We start from the raw sequence: 10,167 nt of genomic DNA, 5'->3' as shown, positions 1-10,167 counted from the left end.
TTGGGCTACAGCGTGATATGGCCATATTCAAGGCCATATTCATTCACCCATATTCAAGATGAGAATATACTGGGCTTTTTTTTTCAAAATAGCTTTTACTCCTTGTAAGGGGGATGACTGCATTATAAGTACAGCCCCAAACTCTTAGAGGACAAGTTCGGTATTTTACACTTAAAGTCCCCGTGAACCGGAAGTTGCAAACGACTTTTCTCCAGTGTTGTGACGTATTTCCGAGAGAAACGGAATACTAAATGAGGCAAAATAGTGGGCGTGGCTTTTTTTCCAACTAGCACCTGATTGGATCTAGAAAAGTAGGTGTTTTCATTCAGCCTGTCTACTGTCAGTTGGAGGGGCGTGGTTACGGATGTTAAGAAGACGCCCAAACCATGAAACCTACGTCATCAGGGAAGGTCCTCCAATGCAGAGGGGAGGGGAAATTTCAGATTTTGATTAAAGATTACGAAGCCAAAAAATATTTTTGTGTGGATTGACTTGCATGGATGCACTGTTCACCACAAAACGATCAACCACAGAAACCGAAAATTCTCGGGCCAGCAGCATGTGTCCAAATTTTAATCTTAACTGTTCTATTTGGTAAAATGGTAAATGGACTGCATTTATATAGCGCTTTCACAGACCCAATGGCCACCAAAGCGCTTTACAATTTGCCTCACATTCACCCATTCACTCACTCATTCATACACCGACGGGCGACGGCAGCCATGCAAGGCGCCATCCAGCTCGTCGGGAGCAGCTGAATTTCTGCAGTTCCGATTTCATCAGAAACGATCTTAAAACAGGGCTTTAAGTGTAAAATACCGAACTGTTGCTCTGGGCCACAATTCGGGTGAAGATCTATATGCATTTCTGTTATTTTTTTCCCTTTTTAAATTATTGTCTTTGTTTTATTCTGAAACTTTTTTTAAGTAAAACGAAACCAATTTTTGGTGATTCGAAAAACTTTCAAAACAAGTCTCAGAGGGATTTTTTTCCCTAGAAGTATCTTTACTTTGTTGTAGTTTAGATATTAATAAGCAAACGCCCAGTGAAACGGACCCAGGACTGAACCGCCGAGGACTCTGACACAACTTGATGAAGTGTATGCCAAATGACTATGTGCTTTCATACTTGCTAGCTAAATGTTATAAAACAAGATGAGTTTGTAAATATCAAGATGCAGTTTATTTTGAGTGTTTGTTGGTTGAATGTTTACTACAATCATATGGAAAAGCCTGAGAATGCAAATGTCTATTGATTTAATTAATATTATTCAAAATCAATCTTAAACAGCTTCACAAATCAAATAAATCATTGAAATCTATATGGAATAAACAATTCTGCAGATAACTGCAGATCTTTAATCTGCAGTTAAGGACAATTTATGATTGTAAATAGGTTATGGAAATGTTGTAGAATGATTTACAGCGGTATAAAAACACAACAAGATTTATAAATTAACTGCTCATATTCAAATCTACCCGTTCTACTGACATTTTGATATGACATCCACTTCAAACGTTACAATGCTCATGATAATTTGTTAAAATAAGCAATCCAATAAAGTAAATCCACTTCACCAGCTAATTATTCTTCGACAGCGATACCATAGAAATATACAGAGCTAACACAAAAACACAAGGTCAAAGACAAACTTCTAAAGATGGCATATCGAGGCTGTAAAAAGCCTATCGAGGCTGTTTAATAGATCAGATACAAAAGCTTGTTTATTTTTATAATTTGCTTTTTTTTTACTCCAAGATTATATGGTAAGTGGTCTGCAGGTTTGTTTACGGCATAGAGAATTACCAGGTACACTTTTACACACTTGCGCTGTAACGGTTCTGTTGCGGGTTCCCGGCCTGTGTGTGTCCATTCTCAAACTGTATAAGGTTTGTTTGCCGATGGTGATGCGCGGATCACAATCAGATGAATCATTATGTGTTGAGTTTAATATAGACACGGAAACTCTCATTTCGGTAAACCGCAATGAACGTGCGTCACTCTTTTACATTCGTTTTCAACAATGTAATTCTCTTCAGGGAAAACCAATCAAGGAGAACACATGCCAAGGCTCGACATTAAAGGGTTAGTTCACCCAAAAATGAAAATGATGCCATTAATGACTCACCCTCATGTGATTCCAAGCCCGTAAGACCTCCGTTCGTCTTCAGAACACAGTTTAAGCAGCGTCTTACGTCAGCAGCGTCTTACGTCAGCGGCGTCACTGAACGCGGATCCACAACAGAACCGGAAGACAATACAATGCTGAATAAAGTCCTAGTTTTTGTTATTTTTGGACCAAAATGTATTTTCGATGCTTCAAAACATTCTAACTAACCCACTGATGTCACATGGACTACTTTGATGATGTCTTTATTTCCTTTCTGGACAAGGACAGTATACCGTACATACATTTACAATGGAGGGACAGAAAGCTCTCGGACTAAATCTAAAATATCTTAAACTGTGTTCTGAAGATGAACGGAGGTCTGACGGGCTTGGAACGACATGAGGGAGAGTCATTAATGACATCATTTTCATTTTTGGGTGAACTAACCCTTTAACGCTTGTCTGGGACACGTGTGTTTTTTTAAGGGGCAAGTGAAAGAGAATTTTACTTGCCCAACCGGACAAATGCCCTGATTAAAGCAACTTTCAATATCAAAAAATAAAATAAAAAATAACTAGGCAATCACCGAAACCGCGAGGATGATTCTGATTTAATTTAATTTAATGTAAGTGGCGATTGATAGCCTATAGTTTATAATACTAGCCTACCTAATGTAGGCCTAATGACGGTAACAAAGTTGCGCTGTTGAGGCTCGCGCATTTATTTATAACATACCAGAGTACTGTTTTCCTGTAAACCATCACTATTAAAACCGAGACACTGATTACACTGACAACAGTTCAATAAACAAAAAGTTCAAATTTAGTCACTTACATTTTAGACGAAATGACTGTTTTTGTTCTGTTTCAGCAGCGAAAATAGTTCCAAACAAAGATCACAGCAGAACCATCTCACAGGACCACGCGGCCGTGTTTCATTCAGCGTTTTGAACGAATCGGTTGAGTCAAAGATTCAATTACCCATTCATAAACGGCCTCATTCTGAATGACTCAGCGTTTTGAACGAATCGGTTGAGTCAAAGATTCAAAAATTCATAAACTGCCTCATTCTGAATAAATTAGCCGTTTGAATGAATCGTTTGAATGAATGCCGCCACCTACTGGCGGTTTAGTTTCAAAGCATCATTCTTTTCAACATTCCTTATTTGTATATTAAAAAAATATTCAAAGTAATCTAATTTAGGCTAATACAGTTGTAATTTTTCAATGTAAATTTTTTAATTTGATTGGTAACAGCCCTATAGTGTCTTATTATTCTAATTGAACGTATTGATCAAAATTAAGAATTTGAAATGAAAGATGGAGCATACATTTAATACAATTAGGGGGAAAATGCCCTTTATAAAGGTAAAAAATAATAATATTTTGATAAGAGTGTTTTCCAACAGTGATGTAATGAAACATTGACAATTTAAGTTTGAAGGGAGCAAAGCCTCTGTTTAGGCTTATAAGGAATTGTAGTTTTGCCAAAAGAAGAACTTTTATTTTAAATAAATGTTAATTTTAAATCAGCCTACTTATTATCATGCTTAACACTGAGAATTTGAATAATTGTAATGTGATGATCAGATTCAGATATCTAAATCAAAGAATATCATAGGATCGGGTGGTTGGCGGTGGATTATTTATTTTTAACAGTGGATTCGAGTGACTCAAAGTGCACCAGATTAATGAATTTATCTTTAAAATGTACAAACAGTTCCCCCCTAGAGGTACCAAGCTCCACCCACAAAAATACTGTGGGAAACAGTATATGATGGTCTACGAAAAATAAAAATTCAATTATCTTATTATTAAAATACATGATCAGAATTTTACCACCTCCGCCTCGTTTTGAGCCAGGAAAAACCCTGCATTATTAAAATTTTAACTTACAATCTCAGTGGGACTTCAAGTAAACATTTTAGGTAAAAGGGGTTTGGCTGAGAAAAAAGTTTGGGAATCTTGGTTTGTGCTACTGAGTGACAGTGCACTAGCCTGGTTAAAACCAGAGCATTCTCAGTTGTAACTGAGTTATGGTCTGGCAAAGCGTCATAGACAAATCATTTCCAGAGGGGCGTCACCAACGGACGTCGCGGATAGACCTAAACCCAATCAGAGCGATGAAGGAGATGACGTATGCAGAGCGGCGGAGAAACATCTCCGAGTGTTGTTCTTTGCTCGGGTTTTAACTAAAAGGAAACGTTCAAATCGCTTAAAACAGACGCGATAGCTGATTGGAACGAGTGATGTTCGACGGCGGCCTCCATCTTTGTAATGTAGGCTACAAAATCTGCTTCAAAATCCCAGCGCTGTCGTCATCGTGTAAAGCCCGCCCCAACGCTTCTGATTGGTGCCGCGATTTCGGTGGATTGGAAATGGGCTTGAATGAGCTCTTTGCCAGACTAACTTTCAGAGCAAATCTAAATGTGCCGGAAGTTGTCTGGGTTTTCCCAGGCTAACAGTGCAGTGTAAACACAGTCGGATCAGTGAATTGAGTCCAGGAGTCGGTTCAGTTGGAATTCCACTTTGTTTAATTCTTACAGAAGTCTGCAACAGTGTATTTCTGATGATTACCAATGTGCAAAATATAAACCCATGGAATTTACTCATTCTGAAAAAAAAAAATTCACATTCATGGATTGGCGTTAATGCAAAAGCTGTCGCACCGGTGACACTGAAAGCGCTCTTGCAGAGGTCATCAGCTTTAGGAATTAACGCCCATCATCACGGCCCTAAACTCTCAGGAGCTTCCAGGTCTCACGTCATTATAGCATCAGATGGCGAGCCCAATGTCAAGGTTATAGTTCACCGCAAACAATTCAAATTGTCATTATTTACTCGTAGTTTTACTTTTTCATTTAACTGTTATCCATATAATAGTGAGCACATCCATCAAGCTCCAAAAAAAGACAAAAGCAATACAATAAAACTTGCAGTCGATATGACCCGTCATTATATGGAAAAGAGTTGCATGAAGATTCTCCGAATTCTGAGGGTGAGTAAATGTATTATCAGGTGAACTCTGGTTGATTGAGGGAATTATCAGTATTAACCTCCAAAAAAAAGTGGATAAACTGGGAAGCGAGCTAAAGAGATTTTGATTGTGTTTTGTCAAATGTGTGTGTGTGGAAGGGGCTTCATCTTCAGTGCAAAGGCAGCTCACACCCATCAACACTGATTATCCTGTGGTGTATCAATTGTCAGGATTGGGCATACAATTCAAACAAGAACTTGATAATAAATAAGTGTTGAGAGCGCAAAAAAAATAACAAAAACAACATCTGGGGCCCTAATGCAGCATATCACATACATCTCTCTCCACATACAACTGTTCAGCATCACTAGAAGGACAAAAATAAGAAATACATTAAAAAGAAATTTACTCCCCCAAATGGCTACAACTGGGGAAAACAACACAACTTATATTTGGTGACTAATTTAGTGAGCCACTATTGAAGAATTCTATACAATTTCTCATCTTAAATGCTATACGTCTCATTCTTATATCATTCTAATATATTATCTCATTTGTCTCGCATGTATGTTACAAAAAAAAAAAGCATTAGTGAGAAGGTCTCAGAAGCAGACCGTGTCTAAACCAGCCGGCGTCCACACAGCAGATCAGAGAGACGAGAGCGCCCTCTAGTGGCCCGTGCTGACATCACTTCCTGTCACTATACAGTCAACGTTAGAGAGAAGGTGAATGATTTTTCTATTTGAGAAAGTACTTTGGAGTAACTAACCAAGAATCTGGAAATTTGGTGCATTCAAACCCTAGAAAGTTTGAATGCTGTCTGGCACCCAGAATCACTTGTGCAACCTCAAAAAGAAAGGAAAAAAAGCAGGTTCCCGCAAAGCAGATTGTAGAAAGACGGAGATGAGAACTCAAAAACAAAGCTAGGATCTTGCGGACTCGTCCCAGAAGCACCTTTCACCCTGTGGCGTTCCCAGAAACACCACTGATAATCTGATCTTTGTGAGATGACGAGGGAGGAAACCCTATTCTCGCACGCTGTCCGCTGGTTGGTGAAAGCCTTCCCTCTATGCAGCAGGTACAGGATAAGTTTCATCGCAAATCAAGACAAGCTCTCAATCGTAACCTGCCTCCGCAAGAAGTTCTCTGTTAAACGCCAACTGAAAGTGCTAAGCCTCCTCTCCTCCCTGGACGACTCTGTGCGTTCCACATCGTTCCATATATACATGATTCCCTTTCAGGTGGGAAAGAAGCGCCTTCACCCCCACAAAGCAGTCTCTGGAGCTTCGCCATCTCGTCCTGTGGGTCCTCAGCAGTTGTCCGTGTGCGGGTCTAGGATCAGTTGGAGCTGGCCGTGATGGGTTTGTCCAGCTCCATCTCCAGAGCCGACGCGGGAACCTGCAGGTTGCTGAAACACGACCTACACACACGACTGGGCTCGAACAACTGCTGGCTTGGCACCGGGATCTTCTGATCGCAACAGCTGGCACAGAACACATTCCCACAATTCCTGCAGGGGGCGGTAGAGGTCGGGACAGTAGAGAAAGAGACAGAGAGGAGGGGTAGGGAGTCAGAGAAAGAAAAGTTTCGAAAGAAAAACAAAGATAGAATAGAATTAGAACCTTTATAAATCACTTTTAGAATTTAAGCTAGACTATATAAGACTATATATGAAGAGTTTGGTTCCAAAACGCGATAAACGCCATTTCTAAAAAAAAAAAAAATAGTTCACGGCAAAAATCAGTATTGTATCTGCTTGGTATTGAAAAGTCAATGTTTAATTTAAGTAAAATGCGATATCCGCCGTGTTATTCTGTCATGTTTTCTCCCTTTCTTTCCAAACCGCGAGAAACGCCAGTCTCCCTTCTCTGCAGAATGCGATATATCCGCTGTCAACCAATCACAACGCACCATTCCACGCAATGTAAACAGTAACGGCAGCGCCTTATTTTTGACTGGATTGATGAACCTGTGGTTGGGTGAGAAACGTAAGGCATCGAAATCGAATCATATACGTGAGGAGATTAAGAAGATGAGGCACTCGGGAGGAGGAAAAATGTTTTCAATCTTCTTTACAGTTCTTAATAAAAATATTATAATAATAAACTTACGTTGTTGTGTATTTTCAACAGTTTCAATATGAAAAAAAAAACTTTTATATTGATTCAATGGATTAATTGCATTTTGGGGGAAAAAATAATCCGTTTTTATAATAAATCTTTGAAAATCAAAACCTGGATTTTAATTTTTTGTTTGTTATTACGACCTACAAATTCTATGTGAAAGTTTGAAAGAGAAAATAGTGGTTTTCATCTTTCCACTTGGTAAAGAAAACATATTTTTACTCAAATTAATCTAAATGGATTTATTGCGTTTTGGAACCAAACTCTTCATATTTTTTTCTTTAAGAGAGGATTTGAATGCATTAGAACTGAATGCACTACATTTAAAAAAAAATAAAAACTACAGAAAAAGCACTATAATTTAATATAACAATAATGAGAATATGAATGCATTCAAACTGAATGCACTACATTTTTAAATATAATAAAAATAAGAATTATTCTTATTGATATTATTTAGATCCATCACATTTAAGATCACTAAGAAAGCTCCTCAAATAAATACATACTGATAGCCCTAATTTAAACACATTTGATTTTACTAGTAACATTGTACAAAATAAATATACATATTAAAAAGTTCTCCATCATGTCCTGAACAGGAAACGACTGTGTTAAAGTGTTAAGGGTGGGAGGGGTTTCTTCAGGTCTGGGCGAAATGAAGCCCAGACACATGCAGACTTACTGCAAGAAAACATCAAACTACTGTAATCACAAAGGAGTGAGAAGAGGTGCATCATCAGCGCCACACACTGTGTGTTATAGAGAATCATGCAGCCCTTCATGTATACCATCATACTCAAACACACATGCACAACTGCATGGGCAGAGAGAACATCAAAGGAGAGGCTTTACATAAAAATCAATCACAATTTCCATCCATGAATCTCCATGACTTCCAGTTTACCTGAGCCATATCACTGAAAACAGGATTTACTTATGAAGTAAAGTTCGATGAAGTCTATAGAAATACTGCAGGTGTATTCATAAATCATGGTACTGGCACCAGGAACAGAAGTACATTAACATATGACCTCATTTACATGCCAAAGCCTGTGCAGTTGCAGTGTTCACTCATTTTACATGCAAAGAGACTAAACAAATAATTTTTCAAATATGTTATAGTCTTAAGAGGTCTAAAAAACATTGAGGGTGGAAAATGCTGGTTATAGAAAAACTGAATTATGGCTGGATTTGGTGCAGGAAAACCTTAACTAACATTAGAAAGTGATTTCAAGTGTCATTTCTACAGCATTTTGTTTAAAAGATTAGATTTATTTACACTACTGGTCTGGAAAGGAGTGTCTTCTGCTCACCAAGGCTGCATTTATTTGATCTAAAGCAAAAACAGATAAAGCAAAAACAGTAATTTTGTGAAATATTATTACAATTTAAAAATAACTGTTTCCTGTGTGAATATATTTTAAAGTGTAATTTATTCCTGTGATCAAAGCTGAATTTTCAGCATCATTACTCCAGCCTTTAGTCACACGATCCTTCAGAAAAAACTCTAATATGATGATGAACTACAATCCTGCTGCTCAGGAGACTTTGATTAATAGAAAGGTCAAAAGAGCATTTAATTTTTTTTATTATAAATGTCTTTACTGATTAATTTTATGAATTTCAAAAAAAAAAAAAAAAAAAAAAAAACCTTACTAACTACACTCTTTTGAACATTAGTGTATGAACAGAAGACAGGGCAAAACCCCTCTGTGTTCTCTCTTAGACTGGCTCTCTGGATGAAATGACTACGGTACAGTTTCGCCCTGTACATTTCCCCCTGAACAATAACAGAGACAGCCCACTTCAACCCTATGAAGAGATGGAGGAGGAGAGGAGGGTTAGGTCACTCTGAAGCGATGCAGGGTTAACAGGACGTACAAGAGCCTGAGAATGACAGAGAGAGAGGACAATTCTCACCAAACCTCTTCCATACGCTCCTTGCCTCTGTGGTACAGGAGGAGAAATGAACTTCAAATCCTAGTAGTGTAAAACCTAGTGAGATTTCTAACTAGAAAGCATTTGTAGGAATCACTGGCCTGACACACAATTAAGGCTGTACCTTTGTTTTTAGGCCAAATCTAAGGATACTTTAACAGAATCCCAGAATGCATTGTGGCAAAAAATCTTTCAAAATGGCAGATGGAGTTGAAAGAAATATAAAAGACTGCAAAAAATATTTCATGCATTAATGAAAATAACTCATAATGCACTCAAATACTGGGTGATAGTCCACAACTCTACTACTATAAATTGAAGTATTTGTTTATTACGTTTATGATCTTTTTCTCTTTTGCAATCTTCACTATTTGGTGTGCATGTTGTAGGACGTTGCTGCATAGGTTGAGTGTTTCAAATCAGTCACTTGTTATGAGCTTCCATTTCAGTCAGAAAGCTGCCAATGTAGGCTTTCAGTAGGAGCTTTCTGCTACTAAAAACTGAAACTATGCATGATATTTGCACAACTTCAATCGGAAACCATATTGCTGTTTACTCATTGGGCAGTTTGTACTAGTCCTCACAGTTGGGCAGCTTGTTTAATCTGCTGTGTTTACAAGTGCTGCTGTAATGAGTTAGGAGTCATGAAACATTTCGCCAAACATTTCTGTTTACTGGACGACCAGAGGAATTTTAGAGAGGAAAAAACAAGGTTTTCGAGAGACGTCAAGAAGAAAGTGAGTCAACACTAATGCATCTGACCCTAAAAAAGGTACATGTACAAGCTACAAGAGCCAGAAAGAAATAGTAACAGAAAGAAGACTGTAGAGATGTGTTCTTTGTGTGAGGGGTTTGTGATGTTGTCGAACCTGCAGTGGTGCTTTCTAGTGGCCAGCCAGAATCCTCTCTCACAGCCGTAGCACTGAGCAGCCAGATGGTCCGGGTACCACCGGGTCACCTGCAACAAATACTGAGCTCTGAATAAAGGGACCAACTGCCTAATAAAGACCTAAAACA

At 38.2% G+C, this 10,167-nt stretch overlaps 1 protein-coding gene across 17 annotated transcripts in view; it reads right to left on the bottom strand.

Annotated features, from left to right (window-relative positions):
* Window positions 1-6,414: 6,414 nt before the first annotated feature.
* mtmr3 (myotubularin related protein 3) overlaps window positions 6,415-10,167 on the bottom strand; it is a 36,266-nt gene continuing 32,513 nt past the window's right edge. For 3 of the 17 annotated variants that reach the window (XM_056259372.1, XM_056259376.1, XM_056259385.1), the window contains 3 exons: window positions 10,020-10,108; window positions 9,133-9,159; window positions 6,415-6,596 (listed from right to left, as the gene is read on the bottom strand). In XM_056259372.1, the coding sequence (XP_056115347.1) occupies window positions 6,425-6,596; window positions 9,133-9,159; window positions 10,020-10,108 (288 nt within the window). In that variant the 3' untranslated portion in view covers window positions 6,415-6,424. Of the gene's footprint in view, window positions 6,597-8,491; window positions 8,546-9,132; window positions 9,160-10,019; window positions 10,121-10,167 lie in introns of those variants that run through there. The other 14 variants (XM_056259370.1, XM_056259374.1, XM_056259371.1 and 11 more) reach the window with 9 other exon arrangements.

The sequence above is a fragment of the Rhinichthys klamathensis genome, unplaced genomic scaffold (assembly GCF_029890125.1).
Source record: "Rhinichthys klamathensis goyatoka isolate OS25496 unplaced genomic scaffold, OSU_Roscu_1.1 h1tg000167l_1, whole genome shotgun sequence".
NCBI classification, from domain to species: domain Eukaryota; kingdom Metazoa; phylum Chordata; class Actinopteri; order Cypriniformes; family Leuciscidae; genus Rhinichthys; species Rhinichthys klamathensis.
The sequence above is the reverse complement of the archived record's forward strand: the minus strand, read 5'-3'. Positions and strand labels throughout refer to the sequence as shown.